The following is a 22,157-nucleotide window of genomic DNA, read 5'->3' as shown; positions in this document are numbered from 1 at the left end:
CATGGAGGCCGCTCAGCTCACTTTGGCAATTAGGAGCACATTCAACACCACACGCATTATCCAGCAGTATATGCAGCACCAGAACCTGGCAAAGCGATACCGGGCAAGGAGACGACGTCAGCACGGTCACGTGAGTGATCAGGATATGGACACAGATTTCTCTCAAAGCATGGGCCCTGCCAATGCGTGCATCATGGTGCTAATGGGGCAGGTTCATGCTGTGGAACGCCGATTCTGGGCTCGGGAAACAAGCGCAGACTGGTGGGACCGCATAGTGTTGCAGGTCTGGGACGATTCCCAGTGACTGCGAAACTTTCGCATGCGTAAGGGCACTTTCATGGAACTTTGTGACTTGCTTTCCCCTGCCCTGAAGCGCATGAATACCAAGATGAGAGCATCCCTCACAGTTGAGAAGCGAGTGGCGATAGCCCTGTGGAAGCTTGCAACGCCAGACAGCTACCGGTCAGTTGGGAATCAATTTGGAGAGGGCAAATCTACTGTTGCGGCTGCTGTGATGCAAGTAGCCCACGCAATCAAAGATCTGCTGATATCAAGGGTAGTGACCCTGGGAAATGTGCAGGTCATAGTGGATGGCTTTGCTGCAATGGGATTCCCTAACTGTGGTGGGGCCATAGACGGAACCCATATCCCTATCTTGGCACCGGAGCACCAAGCCGCCGAGTACATAAACCGCAAGGGGTACTTTTCAATAGTGCTGCAAGCTCTGGTGGATCACAAGCGACGTTTCACCAACATCAGCGTGGGATGGCCGGGAAAGGTACATGACGCTCGCATCTTCAGGAACTCTGGTCTGTTTCAAAAGCTGCAGGAAGGGACTTTATTCCCAGACCAGAAAATAACTGTTGGGGATGTTGAAATGCCTATATGTATCCTTGGGGACCCAGCCTACCCCTTAATGCCATGGCTCATGAAGCTGTACACAGGCAGCCTGGACAGTAGTCAGGAGCTGTTCAACTACAGGCTGAGCAAGTGCAGAATGGTGGTAGAATGTGCATTTGGATGTTTAAAGGCGCGCTGGCGCAGTTTACTGACTCGCTTAGACCTCAGCGAAACCAATATTCCCACTGTTATTACTGCTTGCTGTGTGCTCCACAATATCTGTGAGATTAAGGGGGAGACGTTTATGACGGGGTGGGAGGTTGAGGCAAATTGCCTGGCTGCTGGTTACGCGCAGCCAGACACCAGGGCGGTTAGAAGAGCACAGGAGGGCGCGGTACGCATCAGAGAAGCTTTGAAAACCAGTTTCATGACTGTCCAGGCTACGGTGTGAACTTCTGTTTGTTTCTCCTTGATGAAACCCCCCGCCCCTTGGTTCACTCTACTTCCCTGTAAGCTAACCACCCTCCCCTCCTCCCTTCGATCACCGCTTGCAGAGGCAATAAAGTCATTGTTGCTTCACATTCATGCATCCTTTATTCATTCATCACACAAATAGGGGGATGACTACCAAGGTATCCCAGGAGGGGTGGTGGAGGAGGGAAGGAAAATGCCACACAGCACTTTAAAAGTTTACAACTTTAAAATTTATTGAATCCCAGCCTTCTTTTTTGGGGGCAATCCTCTGTGGCGGAGTGGCTGGTTGGCCGGTGCCCTCCCCACCGCGTTCTTGGGCATCTGGGTGTGGAGGCTATGAAACTTGGGGAGGAGGGCGGTTGGTTACACAGGGGCTGTAGTGGCAGTCTGTGCTCCAGCTGCCTTTGCTGCAGCTCAACCATACACTGGAGCATACTATTTTGGTCCTCCAGCAGCCTCAGCATTGAATCCTGCCTCCTCTCATCACGATCCCACCACATTTGAGCTTCAGCCCTGTTTTCAGCCCGCCACTTACTCTCTTCAGCACGCCACCTTTCCTCCCGGTCATTTTGTGCTTTCCTGCACTCTGACATTATTTGCCTCCACGCATTTGTCTGTGCTCTGTCAGTGCGGGAGGACAGCATGAGCTCAGAGAACATTTCATCTCGAGTGCGTTTTTTTTCTTTCTAATCTTCACTAGCCTCTGGGAAGGAGAAGATCCTGTGATCATTGAAACACATGCAGCTGGTGGAGAAAAAAAAGGGACAGCGGTATTTAAAAAGACACAGTTTATAAAACAGTGGCTACACTCTTTCAGGGTATACCTTGCTGTTAACATTACATACATAGCACATGTGCTTTTGTTACAAGGTCTCATTTTGCTTCCCCCCACCGCATGGCTACCCCCTCAACCCTCCCACCTCCCTGTGGCTAACAGCGGGGAACATTTCTGTTTAGCCACAGGCAAACAGCCCAGCAGGAACGGGCTCCTCTGAGTGTCCCCTGGAGAAAAGCACTCTATTTCAACCAGGTGACCATGAATTATATCTCACTCTTCTGAGGATAACACAGAGAGATAAAGAACGGATGTTGTTTGAACGCCAGCAAACATACACTGCAATGCTTTGTTGTACAATGATTCCCGAGTACGTGTTACTGGCCTGGAGTGGTAAAGTGTCCTACCATGAAGGACGCAATAAGGCTGCCCTCCCCAGAAACCTTTTGCAAAGGCTTTGGGAGTACATCCAGGAGAGCCGCGAATGCCAGGGCAAAGTAATCCTTTCACATGCTTGCTTTTAAATCATAGTATTTTAAAAGGTACACTCACCGGAGGTCCCTTCTCCACCTGCCGGGTCCAGGAAGCAGCCTTGGGTGGGTTCAGGGGGTAATGACTCCAGGTCCAGGGTGAGAAACAGTTCCTAGCTGTCGGGAAAACCGGTTTCTCCGCTTGCTTGCTGTGAGCTATGTACAACTTCATCATCTTCTTCTTCTTCTTCATCCCCAAAACCTGCTTCCGTGTTGCCTCCATCTCCATTGAAGGAGTCAAACAACACTGCTGGGGTAGTGGTGGCTGAACCCCCTAAAATGGCATGCAGCTCATCATTGAAGCGGCATGTTTGGGGCTCTGACCCGGAGCGGCCGTTCGCCTCTCTGGTTTTCTGGTAGACTTGCCTCAGCTCCTTCAGTTTCATGCGGCACTGCTTCGGGTCCCTATTATGGCCTCTGTCCTTCATGCCCTGGGAGATTTTGACAAAGGTTTTGGCATTTCGAAAACTGGAACGGAGTTCTGATAGCACGGATTCCTGTCCCCAAACAGCGATCAGATCCCGTACCTCCCGTTCGGTCCATGCAGGAGCTCTTTTGCGATTCTGGGACTCCATCATGGTCACCTCTGCTGATGAGCTCTGCATGGTCACCTGCAGCTTGCCACGCTGGTCAAACAGGAAATGAGATTCAAAAGTTTGCGGTTCTTTTCCTGTCTACCTGGCCAGTGCTTCTGAGTTGAGAGTTCTGTCCAGAGCGGTCACAATGGAGCACTCTGGGATAGCTCCCGGAGGCCAATACCGTCAAATTGTGTCAACAGTACCCCAAATTCGAGCCGGCAAGGCCGATTTAAGCGCTAATCCACTTGTCAGAGGTGGAGTAAGGAAATCGATTTTAAGAGCCCTTTAAGTCGAAATAAAAGGTTTCATCATGTGGACGGGTGCAGGTTTACATCGATTTAACACTGCTAAATTCGACCTAAAGTCCTAGTGTAGACCAGGGCTTAATTTAGACACAGGATCAGGCTAACCTAATGTTTCTGAGTTCAAATTAATCAGAAACTCAAAATATTAGGCAAGTTTTAATGATCAAATTTAAAGATTGACATCTGATTGGGATGAAATAATATTGGGAGAATGCTAGTAGAAGGACAGTTTTCTAGTTAAGGTGGAACTTGTGGAGTAGATGAATCAGTTAAGTATGGAACTTTCTAATTCTAAGCATCCAAGCTACTACTAGAAACTTCTAGGACATGATCTAAAGCCTATGGAAGATGAGGGGAGTCTGTACATTGACTAAGATCTTTAATGTGCATAATTTAAGAATTTTGTGGCATGTTGTTGAAAAATGCCGCTCACTTACTTTCGGTAAGGTATAGGGCCATATTGTGGCCTATCAGGATGGGAGGGGTTCATATATTAGGAGTGGGGGATGTAAGGATGCTGTATTTGAAGCTGGAGCTCTCAGGTACAAGGTTGGTGAGGTGGTTCAATGGGTGAAGGGAGGATGTTGGGGAGCGGAATTTAGTGTGCTTATACGTCGAAGAAAAACCAACAGTCATGTAATTGTGAAGATGCATGCCTATCATCAGCCTGAATACTTTGTTTGCATGTTGTAATCTCCTCCTCCCTCTCCACCCCCACCTACCGCGGACTCCCTGTTCATTTGTCTTTATTTTTGTAGTTTGTAGATTCTTCATGGCAACCACTGTGCTCAAAAAGTGTATAGCTCAGTTTGGGCCCTACCTTAATATAATAATAATAATAATTAATTAATAATCTTGGTGGATATCCTATCATTTTGTTTTGTAATATCTGGCATTCATTCAAAGTCATTCCATGCTGTGTGGAATGCCAAACATATATGCATACACAAATCTATAGATGTCTGTATAGATATAAATATTTCTTTGAGACAGGGAACATGTCCTTGAAAGTGTTTGATCAAGTTGCACAAAAGAGCCTTGATTTGATTGAGGACTGGTTGTTACTGTAAAATGAATATCAAATAATAATTATGGAAATAATGTAATTTGATGTGGTAAAAGGCTTAATCTGCATGAATATGGGATATCCTCGTTACTCCTGAATGATATAGAGAGGTAATTCTAAACAAATGCTAATAAAATCTGCTCTGAAAATATCATAAAATTATACATTCTGTACTGCACATACTGTATATTTTCAAGAGTAACTGTTTTATAAATGTTACAGATGAAATAAAGTACTGATACTTTCATAGCCATCTGCTTGAAGAGTCAGACTTCATTAGTTATCGTGAATTCACCTGTATGGAGTCCTTGGAGGAAAATTGTAAATATATAAATTATCTAAAATAGTTTTTTCATACACAGTAATATAGCTTAATATGTTTTAAGGTCCTAGGTTGTATCATGCCTGGAAGCAATCACTATATGTCTCAGTTGACAATGGGGAAACTGAAAAATCATTTTTTTATCTGACTTTTAAAAGGTCACCAGTATAGGATGGAATATTGACTGTCCTGAGGCTTGGCTCAGGGTTCATTTTTGTGGGGGAGGGGGCAGAGAGTTGGAGAAGGGGTGTTCCACATTTTGGGAGGTGGGTAAAAATAGAAATTTTCTGTCACAGATTGTTTTATTCTTTAGACATGTTGGTTCTTTGACACTGCTCAGAGATTTAGAACAGAGATGAATTAGTGGGCAGAGCACAGATGAGAGAGGCAAAATTGCATAAAATGCAATTTATTATATAGTTGTGCAATTTATTTATTGAATATCACCTCAACATATGTGGTATGTGTATATGTGAAATGTGTATATTAATTTCCAAAATATTCTATTCTCAAGCCACGTCAGCATGTAGTTCCCTTAAAGAAGTCTTGCTGGAATAAATAAATACATAAGCTTTCAAAACAGACTACCTTGAAGAGCTCAATTAGTGGAGTTATGGAGGTTTAATGTCGGAATAATTAATAAAATAGAAAGAATGAAGTTGGGGGAAAATGGTTTGTTTGAAAGACTTAGTATGTCAAGCACTTAGGGCAAAAAGTGCTCAGAAGCCAGTCTCCAGTGTGCTCATAAAGAACTGCAAGTCACATCAGGCTGCATCTTGCACTTTGTTGGCTTTGGCAAAGCCTAAACAGCTGGGGTAGAAGGAAGCTGAGGGGTTTGGGGAACTGTGCCAATCCTTAGTATGGGTCAGGGCCAGAGAAGTTCTGTTGAAAGGTGGTGTTGGCCACCCAGGTTGTTATGCACTAAGTTTAGTGGGTGGGAGAATTTACAGTATAAATCCAGGTTACTTACAGTGAATAAATTTTGTAGTTTTTCAAGTTCCTTATAATACTAATGTATTTTGCAGTGTTGGTTTTTAAAGTCCTAAGCAGTGTCAGCCGTGCCTGTAGTGAAGACTTTTTGGGCCTCATTCTGATAGGAGCTATATTTACAGTCTCATACCACCCACTACCATGACTTCTTTTTGGTCGGTGATCCTGACTTTGCTGTGGTCCGAATGTGTAGAAATCTTCCAAAATACATTTACTTCAATTCAACTCTCCCCACAAAAAATAATCTTTAAACTATATGCGATTAAAGGTGAGGGGATTATTTTTGTTTTTCACTAGGACCATCCTTTTCCTCCCTTTCTTTTTTGTTTTGTTTTTGTTTTATTCAATCAAGTATTTTTCTCCTTTGTGTTGTGTAGTAACTTGCTTTTAATATTCAATTTGACATGGCTGGAACACTTTATAAATTATTTACTGAAACTGGAAGTCAGCTAGTGTGAATGTAACTTCATTAAAGTCTATGGAATTGCACTTGTGCCAGGTGTGAGGTTTACCCAGTTGAAGATAGTCTTTTCCTAGGGTATTTGATGAACAGACTGTGGACTCCTCAAGACTGAAAATTTAACAGTATGTATTATAGCTGCAGAGTAGTTTCAGCTTTATTCATCTTTCCATAGTTATAACAGGTATGTTAAAATATAACTTGATAATGGCTTTCTTTAATTTCTTTAATCATAGATGAATGGTTCTTCCATCTGTATCATTAGATGAAAGGAACAGACTTCTGGCTAACATATAACTAAGGTGTTCTCAAACTTTTTCTGTGGTGTAGACCTATTTAAATGTAGGTTGCCTCATGGATCACCATCCCTCTCATTCACAATTGCACAGACTGCCTGCTCCCATTTATGATTGTAGAACATCTCTGCAGGAACTCTTGCAGTTGTTTACCTGGAAAAGTAATATTAAAAAACTATTTAATGTTTTATTTTTATATAAATGCTGTTTAGCAGTTTCAAATAAGGCAGAGAGGCCACCACCATGGACCAACCAACTTTCTGTGGACTACTAACAAGTACTCCACAGACCATAATTTGAGGACCTCTTTTCTAGCTGAAGTGTTATTGCTGAATCAATGTGCATTTTTATTTTTATGTTGTGTTCTACATGGGTTCTGAGAAGCATCTAAGAGTGCTAATCTGTTCTTAAAATCAGGCATCTGACCCAAATAGAGATTACTTATCTCCCAAGATACCTACTCCCCAGTATGAAACCGAATTCCCCTTTAAAATCTTTTCCATATGTTTTCTGGAAAAAAATGAATGCCAAACATTTTTTACTTTTATAACTCATTCTCCTCCCCCCCCGCCCTCCCCCGTGTCTTCAGTTTATCACTTCTTCTTTAAAAAATAATACTTTAAAACAACCCCTATCCCACCCTCCACCCCTGGTAAATGGTTAATATTTGTAGAATGGGATCTGATGCATCAGTCCCTTTGTGGTTTGCTCGCTGCTGTGGGCATGCAGAAATACAGTTCTACTTCTGCTGCATCATGTACATTGTAGCTAAGACCTGATTGGCTATTTTCTTCTAACAAAACTCTTTTTATTGTACCCATTAAATTTCTCTTCTTAATTAATATCAGTGCTACTGTCATGTACTGATATGTACTGTTACCAGTCCAGTCCAGATTTTTTTTAATCAGTTCATTCAATTTACACATTAAATGCTTCTGGCAAATTTACTTTAGACTGCAGTATATTTTTTTGCTGGGGTAGGTTGTCATCTCTTTGATTCATATCCCATTCTAGCAATTCTTAAAGTGTGTTGGAATACGCTAAAGATTAATGTAATAAATCATATTTAAAAATTGTCTACTATATCTAGATAAAGAAAAATTGGATTTAAAATTTTGTTCGCAAAACTATACTAAAATATACATTATTAGACTTGCCAGTGACACTGTAAAATATAAGGATTTTGCATGTAAGGAGGCTGAAATATACATGATGGATGAAATCCTGGTACATTGCAGGCAATGGCAAAACTCCTAATGACTTCAATCTAGGCAGGTTTTTATCTGTTATTTCTCAATGTTGCTCATCCAATTTTATCATCTTATTGAATAAAACAAAGGGTAACTTGCAAAAACTCCTAAGTGACTTAGGTTCTTAAGTCAAAGGTACTTAAGAATTTAAGGCCTGGCCTACTCTACAAAGTTAGGTTGACATAAGTTGACTTTTGTTGACGGATATATGCATGTATCTGCACTGAGATTTGTCTGCAACTGACATAATCACCCTGTTACGACACAGTAACGTGTCCCTGAACATTGTGGAGCCCTGGTTAACCTACTGAGGTTGATGCAGTGCGAGTGTAGACATTGTCTGACCTGTGTCAACCCTAAAACTCCACCAGCAGCTGTTCTGCAATGGCTTTTCTCTGCAACAGGGACTGTTCTGGTCACAATTGTTAACTCCACTGGCCAAGGGCCCTGAAATTCACCCCTTGCTTTTCTATTGTATGTGACCCAGGTCATGGCACCGTACAAGAGAGCAGGAATAACAACGGCCTGGTACACAAGAAGCTTGGTTTGATTCTTGATGTCATGATCTTCGAAGGCCTCTTTTCTCAAGCATCCGAAAACTGCACTGGCTCATTGAAGGCAGCGTTGAATTTCTTTGTCAGTGTAAGCTTTCTGTGACAGAGAGACTATCACTAAATCAGTCCTTAAACTCCAACGTGCAACGACTGTGCCCCGTGTGCCCACTCGTAAGAAGATCTTCAAAAAATAGTCAGCACTTTCTCCGAGGCCTGCAACCAACTCAGCCTCACACTTAACACCAAGAAAACTTAAGTACTCCAGCAGCAGGCTCCAAATCACCAGGATCCTGCTCCCATAATTCAGATAAATAAAGAGACCCTGGAGAACGTCGAGCATTGGATCAGTATCTGAAATTTGAAGTTGGCAAATAGAGTACTAATAACTCATTTACAGAGTATGGTGACTGCAATCAGGGTCAATATTATAAGAAGATCAGAAAACCTTTTGTGCCGTGTTTTACTTTCAAACAGCTAGTAATGTAACATTTTACATTTCTTCGGACACTGCTCAAGTGGCTCACTCACTTAAAGTATTACAATGGAAACTCTCACTCATTTTTGTTTCCAGCATCCTTTAAATCATATAACTTTGCCAAGACAGAACCTTGAGGTTTCCCACAGAAGAGGGATATAATCTTCAGTACATTGTAAAAAACCAAAACCTGTTCTGTCTTGTACATTCAGCTGATACATATGGTGGGGTTTCTGTGCTTATAAAATAAAGATAAGACAACTCATTTTTGTTCTAGCATTTGCTAACTATATTAAATAGATTTTGATTCAGACTGTACTATACTGAAATGTTCTCATGCCTTCTCTTTTGTTGGATTAAATGTTTAAAATCCACACACACATATCAGTGTGTGATCTGAAAATGTGTATGTTTATATTTTACCTGTTACATACTTTTGTCACTCATTCACCTCTAGACATATAAGTTTAAGAGTCAGGTTAGGAGTGCTTTGTACAGCTGAGAGAAGAAGTTGCACAGTGCTTCTCTGCACTATGCCTGGCTCTACTGGTACAGTCAGCTTCTCTCACTTCCAAAATTCTTTGGCATGCAGTGACCTTAAAACAACATTGGAACTGCTCTTCAAACTATCCCAGTTTGTCTCACCTATTAAGGACTAGCTGATCTCTGGTATTGAACTTGTTTTGGCCTTCACAAGGTATGCCAAGAACAAACTTTCTTGAAACATAATGCAGTCAAAAAGGATTGTAGCTGGAGCATCAGGGTGGATTTGATTTAAATCACATTGATTTAAATCACTAGTCAGGAAGACTCGATTTAATCATGGATTTCTACATAAAAGTCCATTCTTGTTGGCTGTTACCAGTAACTGAAGATCCTGCATGTTCAGACATGTTCCTTTCATCATCTTCAGCGCAGCTTCCTCCTGAGAAGGAACACTTCTCATGATGCAGAAAGAAAAGGAGTACTTGTGGCACCTTAGACAGGAAAGCTTATGCTCAAATAAATTTGTTAGTCTCTAAGGTGCCACAAGTACTCCTTTTCTTCTTGCGGATACAGACTAACACGGCTGCTACTCTGAAACTTCTCATGATGTTATTTCATTTGGGCAACCAGGCCTTGCATTTCTTTGTTGCACTGTTTGCATTTTGTACGCATGCCCGTCTTACCCACAGGTAGAGGAACTTCATTAAAATATTCCCAAACTGGGTCTCTTTTACGGCCCACTGCCATTATAGGTTTTCCCTTCTAGTGAGAAAATGATAGGGTAGATCTCAAATCAATGAAGGCTATACTCAGAAAGACCTCAAGACTTCTGGAATATGCTGCTCAAACAGTTTCACTTTTGTTTCTACTGCCTGTCCCTCCCTTCTCACATTTATCTCCAGACTTCTTCTCCTTGTCCAGATCTATTTCGCCCCCAACAATCTTCTGTACATTGAACTTTTTGAAACTTTGCACTTTTAGAGAGAGGTAAGGGATTGACTCTGTGTATATAAATTTGCAGAGGGACAATAGAGTTGAGGTCTGTTATTTCTCATCTCTATATTTTATTTATTTATTTTAAAACATTTTTGCTGTTAACAAGCATGTTATCTCTGGAGACACAAATCCACAGTTTGAGAACTGCAAAATTAAGCATCTCTGATGGTATCTTCCAGACTCAGCACTGAGTCCCATTGGATAGATGGAAAGATTAACCTAAATAATCTATAGAGAAGCCACTGAACCCCATAAGATTGTGTCCCTAATCCATGAACTATTGGAACTCATTTACAAAACTTTTCTTAAACATTACATGAATATATTGTCTCATACTATAGAATTAGAATTTATAATCCCTATTCCATGATGAGATATCTTTGAGCTATAATGTATCTTAATTAAAACTATCTTTGGGTAGGTTTTTTTCCTCAAAAAGCATTTTATCAAAAAAAAATTTGATTTAAATTTTAAAAAATCCAATTTTTTTTAAATCATTGATTTTTATCTACCCTGTAGAGCATTTAATTTACTGTACTAACAAAGCTAGAACACAGTAGAGGAATCATGAAAATAATATGGATTATACAGAAAATATATTAATTTTCTAAATCATTTTGGTAGTACAGTTAGAAAATGGAAAATGTAGTTAGAAAGGTAGAGTCCCATTCTCTGTGAGATCTGATCTCTTTTTTTCTTGACGTCAGAGCACCTTTATCTTTTCTCTGGGAGAATTTAACAGTCAGGTAACCCTCTCTTAGGTTCTCTTGGCTAGTAGTGTTTAAATTACCTCATTTTGGGATTATCCTCTGGGTGTACTATGCAAAGAAAATTATATCCCTTAAGTGGAATAAAGGTATTTTCATTTCTTAGAAGTCACCCATTTGTTTGTGGATTGCTCTTGAGTAGATCTAGGCTTTGAGTTAATGAAGTCTCTTGTCAATGAACTTCAATTTAAGTAGCTCATATGCCACAGGTATAGCTAAGAAGTTTTGAGGAGCGAGTTAAGTAAGCAAGTTTGTTACGGGCTAGGGTTCTGTGGAATGAGCGTCTCCCCAGGTAAAAATTGTAGTTTTGCACCCTTCTCTGTAGTTTGTGCCATTAATTATGTTCCTCTTTACCCAGTTATGTTCTATTTCCCTCAATTTTCCAACTCTTCTTTACCCCATCTCACATATTATGCTCACTGTGATAAGGGCATGCTCAAACAGGCATATTACACCTGTGTCTGACCAGCTTCTTGATACTTCACCAAAGGGGGAAGATCATGTATGGTCTCTGACGAAAGCTAAGACTTAGCTGATTGTCATGGTTATTGCGAGATGGTTATGCAGGAAATATTATAAGAGATATGTAAAATGTAGAATATTATGTTCCTAAATGTTGGAGAAAATGCATGTCACCTAGGTGACGCAGGTATCCGCTAACTCCATCAAGAATGTGAAAAATAAACATCATTTGACCCAGCCTAGCCCCATATTTACGGTCTGGAGGAGATGAGGGGCTAAACATTGACAAAGACAAAAAGACTCTGAACCGGGGATCCTCAGGACTGAACTGAAGTTAATGACACCCTGATTATAAAAAGAAACAAAAAGTCTGGGATTGTATAAGAGAAGAAGGAGCACAATATGTTATCCATTATGGTGGAAATATTCTCCCAATGTCTTATAAAAAGTGAATACCAGCTCTCTGGACTGGACAAGCACTGTAGGGACTGATCATTGGGTGAGAAATACTTTATTAGACAGGAAGGTAACGTCCTCTTTGAATAATTGCACATGTCCATTCCATTGTAGGTGTTTGTGTGCTCCAGTGCACAGTTGTCGGAGAGATTTTCCCTTAGTAGGACCTGCCAGGACAACATGAGTGCCTGCTGCTGCCTGGCACATCCTGTGCATATCTAAATGATCAAGCTGTTCCCTCCTGCTGCCCAAGATGGTTGTTGGAGTTTCCTTTCCTTGCTTCTGCAAGTCTTTAGTCAAGTGTGTAAATAGTAACTTATGTAGTCCTGTATAATTAGTGTGGTATAGTAATTTAGTTAGTGTGGTTAAAAAAAATAATTTTGTTGTTTTTGTGGATCTGGCCCTGGTACCAGAGATATGTTGTGCTCTCCAGGTTTCAGCATTGCCACTCCTGCAGTAAGGCAATGCCTAACAGTAAGGCTGTGATTTTATCATGGAGGTCAGGGAAGTCATGGAATCCCCTGGGAGCTCCCAGCCATCATGGGCGGCAGGAGGACCCTGCAGCTCCCAGCCACCGCGTGCAGCAGGAAACCCTGCAGTTCCAAAACCCCAGTGGTGGTCGGGGTCCCCGCAGCTGCCCAGCCACCATGGGCAATATGGGGACCCCACAGCTGAGCTCCCCATTTTGTCATGGATATTTTTAGTAAAAGTCACAGATAGGTCATGGGCTTGCATGGATTTTTCTTTATCGCCTGTGAGCTGTCCGTGACTTTTACTAAAAATATCCAAGACAATCAGCCTAGCTGCCTTAATTTCTTAGGGAGGCTCATGTGCATGACAAATGTGCTACTCCTGAGACTTTATGAGACCGTGAGAGAGTTGTTAAACTTCTTGGTGCCGCTGCAAGCAACGGTTCAGGATTCTTTCCCATCTCCAGGGCCCAAGGTAGTGGTGTTAGTGGCTTCACCTCTAAACTGGGCAGGTCCAGCTGCTTCAGTCATCAGGATACTGACGAAGATGGTACCATCCAGGGGAAAGCCACAGATGATCTCCCTGGCTCCCCTTTCTTAAGAGACTGAACCGTCCTTATCAGTACCAACAGGTATGACTTCACCATGCTCTCAAGAAGAGTCATTTCTTCATCACAGTGTGAAGTTGGATCTCTGTGTCCCTGCCTAGCCAGTCTTTCCATTAAGAGTATACCACTGCAAGCCCTGGATTCAGCCTCACTAACATCAAGGGGCTTACCAAAAGGACCCTTGGTCCATGCACAGTTGGGGATGAGGGCTATATCATTGGCCCTTTTGGAACTTGTGGGGGTTCCCCCCACAATTGAGAACGTCCCTGCATCCACCTCAGCTGGCTCCATCTACTGCCTGTCAGGAGCATCAATGCCACAAGCACCCCAGTGTTAGTACCAAGCACAACACCAAGCACACTCAAGACCCCTCTCAGGACCAGCCCCTGTTATCACTGGCATCCTCTTTATCATCCCCAATTGTGGCAGAACCTATTTCTCTGCCTACTGAAGATTTTTAAGACTCATCAGGGGATGTTGAGGAGGATGGCTATAATCATGTTCATCCACCCAGCGAAAGTTTAGGGAAAATTCTACAGGCTGGTGGACATGATAGGATCTGCTACCCCAGCTAGAATAGCTCTCCCTACTAACTGTGCTATTTTAGAGCCTACCAAGTTTCTTTGAGAGATCCCAGCTTCCTGCTGCCAACGGCAAAAAGGATGGAGAGGAGGTATTATAGTCCCCTCATGGGTTCAAGTGCCTCTATAATCATCCCCCTCAGCAGCAGTAAGAGAGTCTGACAGGGTCACCAGGCATCAACCCCAAAGAATAAAGAGGCCCAGAAGCTGGACTTGTTTGGGAGGAAGCTTTATTCCACAGGCGAGTTACAGCTTTGTATCAGAAACCAGCAAGCTTTGCTGGGACACTACAGTTTCATAGGCAAGCTCCCATATAATGCAAAACAGGCATTCCAATCAAGAAGGGCAGGTTGGTTGCCAGAACAGCTCTGCAGGTGAGTTTGGATGCGGCAGATTCTGCAGTTCTTGGCATGGCCTCAGCCATCACGATGAGGCACTCATCTTGGTTACGCTCTTCTAGGCTCCCTCTAGAGGTGCAGCAAACAGTCCAGGACCTCCTATTCAAAGGGCCATTGCTCTTAGAAAAAATTGACGAGACTGCAGAATCTCAAGGAATCTAGAGAAACACTGAAATCCCTGGACATTTCCACCCGAACAGTGAAGTGGATGATGTTTTGTCCTCACCAATCCCTGTGTTTTCAGGGGTTTGCACCTCGAACCCAGGACCTGCCAAGGAGAAGAGGTTACGAAAGATACCCACTGCCACCCTCTAATTCTGCAGCTGCCAGTTCATCAAGGCAGGCAGCATCCTCCAAGAGCTCATTTTGGTGGGTGGCTCAACAGCAGACTACCCATTCTTTTCCTCCCCATTTTTTGCAAACTACCTGTTTTACTTTTGTCATGCTTGGGTCCACATCACAGCCGGTCGGTGGGTTCTAAGCATGGTGGAAATGGGAGGTGCACTCCAATTTATTTCCACTCCCTCAATTTCCCCATCCCTCTTCTGGGACCTCTCTGTGGTGAGGCAGTGTTACTACAAAAAAGACAATCACTTCTCCTGGTAGGAGCTATTGAAGAGGTCCCTCTGTTTTTCAGGAAAAGGAGTTTTAATCCTTATATTTCCTGATCCTGAAAGCAAAAGGGGATTTCAGGCCTATTTTAGATCTAAGACAGCTAAACACTTTCCTAAAAAAAAATCAAAATTCTGGATGATGACTCTAGCTTCCATTATCCCTTCCCTGGAGCCAAGAGACTGGTATGCTGCTCTTGACTTAAAGGACACTTACTTTTATGGGGCAATTCATCAGAGCCACAGAAATGTTCTGAGATTCACCATCAGCAGTCATTATTATCAGTTCACAGTTCTCTGGCTTCCTGCAGCACCCATTGGCCGGGAATGACGAATCGCGGCCACTGAGGGCTGCAGGGGGCCATGCCTGTGGACAGTCATTGTAAACAAACTCGCGGCCCGCCAGTGGATTATCCTGATGGGCCGCATGACGAAGGTTGCCGACCCCGACCTAGAGGCTTCATGGTTAACGTTGGGGGACAAGTCCTGCTCTAGAGAAGTTCAGGGTCTGCTCCTGAATAGTAGGAAATAATCAGCTAGAACTACTTACCTGACTAAATGGTCCAGACTGAAAGGGGTTTCCCCTGTTCTTAGCCTAGCACATGCTTAATAGAAACACCTTCTGTCCCTGAAACATCAAGATCAGATGTTTGATCAGAGTACAGCTAGTGGCTATATTGGCATTTCTCTCACTTGTGGATAACTTTTTTTCTTTTCCACCCTGATGGCTGTAAGATTTTTAAAGGGTTTGGGTAGACTGTTTCCATGCGTGCAGAACGCTAGTCTATCATAGAGCCTAAATCTAGTCTTACCAAAGCAGATGAGTCTTTTTAGCCTTTGAGCCTCTGGCAACCTGCTCTTTGTTGTACCTTTCAACGAAGGTAGCATTTTTAGTAGCCATTACGTTGGCCAGGAAAGGAGTTGAGGACTCTAGTATCAGATCTTCCACATATGGTTTTCTGCAAGGACAAAGCCTGCCTTCATCCTCACCCAACTCATTTGGTTACGAAAGTTGTCTTCACTTTTCTTATTAATCAAACAATTTTCTTAGTGACTTTCTTCCCAAAGCCTCATGGAGAAGGAGGAGAGGGGAGGAGAGATTGTATGCTGTAGACATTAGAAGAACTTTACTGTTTTTCTGGAATGGACTAATCCTTTCAGGTCTTCCGCTCAATTATTTATTACATTTGTGGACAGAATGAAGGTCAGTCTTCTTTTGCCACAAAGGATTTAATCCTGGATATCCAGTAGTATTCACTGTGTTACCAGTTGGCTAATGTGAAGCTGTCGAGTAGAGTTTTGGGTCATTCAATTAGGTCTTAAATGACCCTTGCAGCTTTTCTGGCCAATTTCCCCCTGTTGGACATTTGCCCAGAGCAAGCCGGTCATCATGTCGCTCGTTTGCCTCTCACTGTGCTATCTCTCAACAATCTAGAGACAATACTAAATTTGGGCAAGTCCCTGTTCAAATCAACTCTGAACTCACCTCCAGTTGGGACTGCTTGTGAGTCACCTACAGTCGAATGGATATGTACAACACATCTCAAAGAACAACAGTTACTAACCTTTCCAAAGAGAGAGCAAGAGAGTGACTGTATGATGATTTGGGTACTCACGTGGGAGGTGGGAGACCCAAGTTCTAATGCCTCCCCAATACCTTTAAATAATATCTAAACTTTCTTTGCTGTTTGGTTTGAAGACAAGCTGTAAATTAACAACTTTGTGTAATAAATTTCTAAGGCAATGCATTTTTGTGCTCCAGCCAGACTGTAAACTATTCCTACATCACTGTGTGCAACTAGATTGTTGCGATTTTAAAAGTGAAAAGCTAGGATACCTGACACAGAAAGAAAGAGAGGGAGGATGTTCAGGGGACTGTTCAGTTAAGTGTGAAAGAAAAGAATTTCCAATCCTCCCTCTCCTCAGCCAAGCAACCTCATTCCCTTCCCTTCATCCTGTGGATTTGATTCTGCGTGAGTGGGAGATATGGTTCAAGGGCTTGTATGGAGAAAGTTCTGGAAGATTAGGTCAGCAGGGGTAAGTTGTTAACATGAGCCAAATTTGGTGGGCGAAGGTCCTTGATGCACCAGTGTTTAGCCAACTACACGTCAGTTTGGTGGGGTCAGCTGGCAGCTGCTCGTTCAGGCGAGATCAAAAAACAGGCAAAGCATTGTTTTTTGACAGATGAAGGTGCAGGCCCCGAACAAGGAATGCTGCCAGCTTTCTTGGAAACACACAGCCACCCTGCATGCATCAGATATAATTATTATGTTACATGCCTGATTTGAGTCTGTCCTCTTCCTCATGCAACTTTCAAGGATATGTATCTTCCCAATATTCCCCTCATGAAAGGAAGTAGAGAAGGGTGGAAGGGTAGCAAGACACATCAGTATGCAGTATCATGAAAAGCTTTTTATTATGTTGTTGGAAAAATAGTCCACTGCTCAGTTGATATTACAGCTAACAAAAGCTAGAAACTGAAGGAATATGAAGGTTAAAAGGGCTAAAGCAATAACTTTTTTAAAAAATGAATAATTTAAAGAAGAGAAAGTCATGCATAATGAATAAAAGCAGAAATCCTGCTTGAGATTTGGGATTCAGTCATTTGTTGTACTATATGAAATTTAGTTGGCAGCACTGCAATTCCAACTCACCTCATCTAAGTACAGTTCGAATCAATGCATTAGTGCCTTGGGGTGTGGAATCCTATTGCTAGCTCTGTGTTGAAACCGATTAAATATTAATATGTCCAGCTTAAGCATAAGTGGTCACAAATGATTCATAATGTTGATACAGGCTTTCAGTAAAAATAATTGTCAGCGAAAGAATTTTTTCTCTAATAACCAAACTTGTCATTATGCTTTATTTTTTGTAATATTTTGTTTTCTTGGGAGACAAGGCGCAAATGTAATGTTGAATCAGAAGCAACAATCTAATTGCTCAAAACCACAGAAAATCAGCATGGTGATAAAGAATTTTATTACTCTGACTCTCTATTTCAGAATTCTTGCTAGTAGTAACCAGAGATAGAAAACATGGACAGTTATTTCAGAGGTGGTAACTAGTGAGGTGATCTTTATTTTTAAACTGAACCAAAATTGGATTTTAATAATGACTTCTTAATTTAGTTAAGGGCATGTTGCTAACAAGGGTGGTAGACATGCTTGTAGGGTTTAAAATAACAACAAAACCCAGCAACTTTACTGAACAGCTCAATGTAAGAATGGATCAAGTCTGACAAACCAAGTATTCACCAGTCAGCAAAGTACCCAGGACTGACTGCAGACCTCTTTGGTGATGCTGGATTCCATTTTTTTTCTTGCTGTATTATTAAGATTAGAGTTAAACACCCAGCCAAGGTAAGACAAGGTTAATAGGCCAGATCCTCAGTTGGTATAAATGTGTGTAGCCCTATTGACATCCGTGTAGCTTTGCCCATTTACATGTAGTATCTGACCTCGTGATCTCCTAATAATCGTAAGTCATTCATTTTGCACAAAATTAAGGCAATGAGAATTGTCTATGCATATCTCAGGATGCAAAGGGTCTACTGTATATTAAGGTACACATCTAACCTTATAAGTATAAATCCATCTTTATGGGAGTGATGTGGAGGAATTGAAATTACTGTGATGATTTTAGCTTTTGAATAATTGTCCCTACTGAAGTCAGTGGAAAATTTTCCATGAAATTCAATAGGGGCAGGATTTCACGCAGTGCATTTAGGGGAAAAATCTGTAGTAATTTAAATAGTATAGTGTCTTATCAGATATATTGGAAGAGAACAGTGAATTGCACTAATCTGGTATTGAGTGGGTGTTCAGAACAGTTCTAACACAGATTTGACATTCTGTGGGAACCAAAATAGCAGCAGCCTAAGCAGCTACAGTGCTTGCTGAAGTCAACGAGAGATGATGCCATTTACACCAACAGATGTATATCTAGGAATCCAGAAATGATGCAGTATGAGCTAAAGTAGAGTACAAGAAGTCTTTTGATAATTATTTTTCCTGGGACAACATCTTTTTCTACCCCCTTGACGTGTGTACGTTACATTATTTTGCATATCTAATTTACACAACTTTGCCACTTTACCACCACTTGTTCATTCTTTTCACTGTGGTGTAAACCAGGAATCTCCCTGTTGAAATCAGTGGCGTTACACCAGTCTAAACTAGGTGCAAGTGAGTGCAGAATAACCCTCAATTTTTAACTTACAAAATTGTTTACATCACCACAGAATTTGGCCCAGAGATTTTTGATGGAAATTTCTTACTCCAAGTTTTATTGGACATCAGTATTTAAAACTGCAGTTTTAACATTGCATTAATTATTTCTCTGAAACCTATCTTACTCCTGTATTTTTTAAAAAGGTAAAAAATAGTGTTCTAGTATCTCTTCTGATTTAACTATGTACTTGCCAGGAACAACCCTAGCCATTTTGTCTACAAGAGTAGAGGATATTTTTGACCTCCTTCTTCCCCTTCACACAGAAGCAGAGCCAAAAAAGAAAAAAAAATGCTGGCCAATCAACAGAGCCAAAACAGCTGGCCAATCAGAGCCTGGAGTGCAATAAAATAAAATAAAATAAGGGCTGAGCCACACAGTGGCGTGGTACCCCCTGGGAGTTGGCACTTAGGGCAGCCTCCCTACTCACCGGCCCTTAGATCTGGCCCAATGCATAATGGAAAACATATGCAACTGTGAAATTCCACAATGAAATAGCAGCATAAAACCACACCTATATAGTTAATGTAAATGTAATGTATTTGTCGTTCCACAGAGCTATAAAATAGCATCCTTCTGTAAATTTGAATTTCATATTTTGTTCATGTGCATAAAACTAATTTTTTCTATTACTTTGAACTCTGTTAGCGCCTAATTCAAAACCTGATTAAATCAACAAGAGTCTTTCTATTCATTTCAATGAACTTGGCTCAGGACCTTAAGTATATCTGCACCAGTGGTTCTCAACCAGGGGTACGTGTACCTCTAGGGGAATGTCAGGGTCATCCAGGGGGTACATCAACTCAGCTAGATATTTGCTTAATTTTACAACAGGCTATGTGAAAAGAATTAGCAAAGTCAGAACAAACTAAAATTTCATACAGACAATGACTTGTTTATACTGCTCTGTATACTGGCAGTGAAATGTAAGTACAATATTTATATTGCAATTGATTTATAATTAGATGGTAAAAATGAGAAAGTAAGCAATTATTCAGTAATAGTGCACTGTGACACTTCTGTGTTTTGTCTGAGTTTGTAAGCAAGTATTTTTAAATGAGGTGTAAGTTGGGGGTACGCAAGACCAATCAGACTCCTGAAAGGGGTACAGTAGCCTGGAAAGGTTGAGAGCCACCGGTCTACACTACAATCATAAACCCGGGGCATGGCCGCAGGTGGCCCAGGTCAGGTTTACAGGGCTCGGGATGAGGGGTTATAAAATTGCAGTGTAAACATTCGAGCTCGGGCTGGAACCCAGGCTCTGAGACCCTTCCTCTTTGCAGGGATTCAGAGCCCGGGATCCGCCCTGTGCCCAAATGTCTGTGCTGCAGTTTTAAGCCCCAAAGCCTGAGTTAGGTCATCCAGGCTCGGAGATTTGGTGCTGTGAGTGTTTTATCACAGTGTAGACTTAACCTCTATTTTTAATGTTTTCAGATTGGCTTGCCAAAGATTCACAGAGAGTACTAGGAACCTGGAAAGTTTTAACTTGTAAAGTGCAGCTGCTTTTGAGGTGTGTTTGCAAAGAAAAGGGTTCCTAATGGCTTTTTACAGCAGAAAAAGTATTTTTATGTCTCATAACTCTACTGGGTGAAATTAAACAGAAGTGGGACAACCCTGATTCTTTATTCATCTTCTCCTGCCTGGATGTGGGGGAGGGAGTCTTGTCATCTTCCCATCTCTGGAAGGAAAGAAAAGGACCGTTGCTTTTAATTTGCTCCCATAGCATTTGAGTAGGAGGAAGGCAATGGTTTCTTCCCTCTATCCAGGAAATGTCAGGTTCAGTTTCACTAGGTTTTACACCATAGGGATTGAATTCATAGCTTTCCTTATTCTTAAATAAATAAAATGTATCCTAAAACCATTAAGAGTTAAAGGTGCACTGATGAGCTCTGTTAGCAAACATCCCTGCCATTTGCTTCTGCAACTGGTGTAGGTGCTTTCAAGCCCAGTATTTCAGGGTGGGAGTGCCAGGCCCAGATCTGTGAATCCAAGAGCATTTATCCAGATTTGGCCAGTTCTGACACTTTAATCTGGCATTTGAGCTGGAAATGTAATGAAATCAGGCATGTCATGGAAAAGTTAACCACACGTTGTGTTTGGATCAGAACAAACCTGAGGTTCCTTTATTCAAGCATGCGCATACAGGGAGAGTCAGCCGGAGCTGCTCTGGCGTAAACAGAAAATACAGGCGCTTATATTGCTGAAAACCACAATTTGTCAAACCCACTTCCTTCAACAGCATTTTCCTTATTTGGCATATAAGGCAAGCTTCAACAGTAGCTTTGCCTTACTTGGAGTTTAGCAAAAACAAGCGTTTCCTGTTATTGACAAGTTGTTCTTTTGTGGTTAACGGTCTTTCCTAATTTCTAGCTGTTAGGGAGATATTTCTTAAGCTATGTTGCTGCAATTGCCCCACACTGGAATTTTCCTGACTCTCTTTTTATGCTTTATATACACAGTTAGCTTGACCAAAGTTTTAGGCCTACTTGGGTCCACTGAATTTTTCCTCCACAGGCATGAGGAGCTTCTTGATTCTGGCACATTTGGAACTACATCAAGAATAGCCTTTCTCATTATACTTTTGTAGTTCTACTCCTGACTGAAACCACAAAGTAGAGAGAGAGGGTGAAAAGGGGTGGGAGGAAGGGTGAGGGTGAGAAGCTGAACAAATCTGAATCTCAATATTTTTTATTTGGTTCAGTTGCAGTTCAGGGCAAAGATTTAGTTCACCCTTCCCTAATTAGAATGTTGCTGAAACACTCGGTAGTAAAAAAAAATAAATAAATAAATGTGTGGTTAAATTAACATTATTAATTTTAAAATAATTTCTTGTAGAGCTATAAAAACCTTCAGCTGAATGATGAAAACCGCAGACTTGATGAGTTTCATGTGATTAACATGGGAGGATGCCCCTCTGCTGGGTGTTTGCAGTATATTATAACTTCAAATACCACAGCAGAGTCCATTGCCAGTAGTTCTCGGTGTTTTGATGAAAGGCGTGCTTTATTAATTCTGACCTCAACTGAAGGCTGAATGTTGTTGCACTTGAAGAAAACTAGTTGACTGTAAATTAGAGTTATCATTGAAAGTGGTGTAACTTCAAAGTTGGGCTGTGATTAGGGGGATGTTCCACTATATTAATTGAGTTTCCATTTTAATGACATACTGTCTTCCATGTAA

General features: G+C 41.6%; 1 protein-coding gene across 7 annotated transcripts in view; it reads left to right on the top strand.

Annotated features, from left to right (window-relative positions):
- The window catches only part of BBS9 (Bardet-Biedl syndrome 9), a 434,982-nt gene that overhangs the window by 244,715 nt on the left and 168,110 nt on the right, over window positions 1-22,157 (top strand). Inside the window, exon 22 of one of the 7 annotated variants that reach the window (XM_084619983.1) lies at window positions 8,374-9,137. The exons of the other annotated variants lie outside the window; for them this stretch is intronic. Coding sequence (XP_084476109.1) covers window positions 8,374-8,543 — 170 coding nt within the window. The 3' untranslated portion in view covers window positions 8,544-9,137. Of the gene's footprint in view, window positions 1-8,373; window positions 9,138-22,157 lie in introns of those variants that run through there. 7 annotated transcript variants of the gene reach the window in all.

The sequence above is a fragment of the Lepidochelys olivacea genome (assembly GCF_965140295.1).
Source record: "Lepidochelys olivacea isolate rLepOli2 genome assembly, chromosome: 2".
Lineage (NCBI taxonomy): Eukaryota > Metazoa > Chordata > Testudines > Cheloniidae > Lepidochelys > Lepidochelys olivacea.
This window is presented reverse-complemented; position numbering and strand designations above follow the sequence as displayed.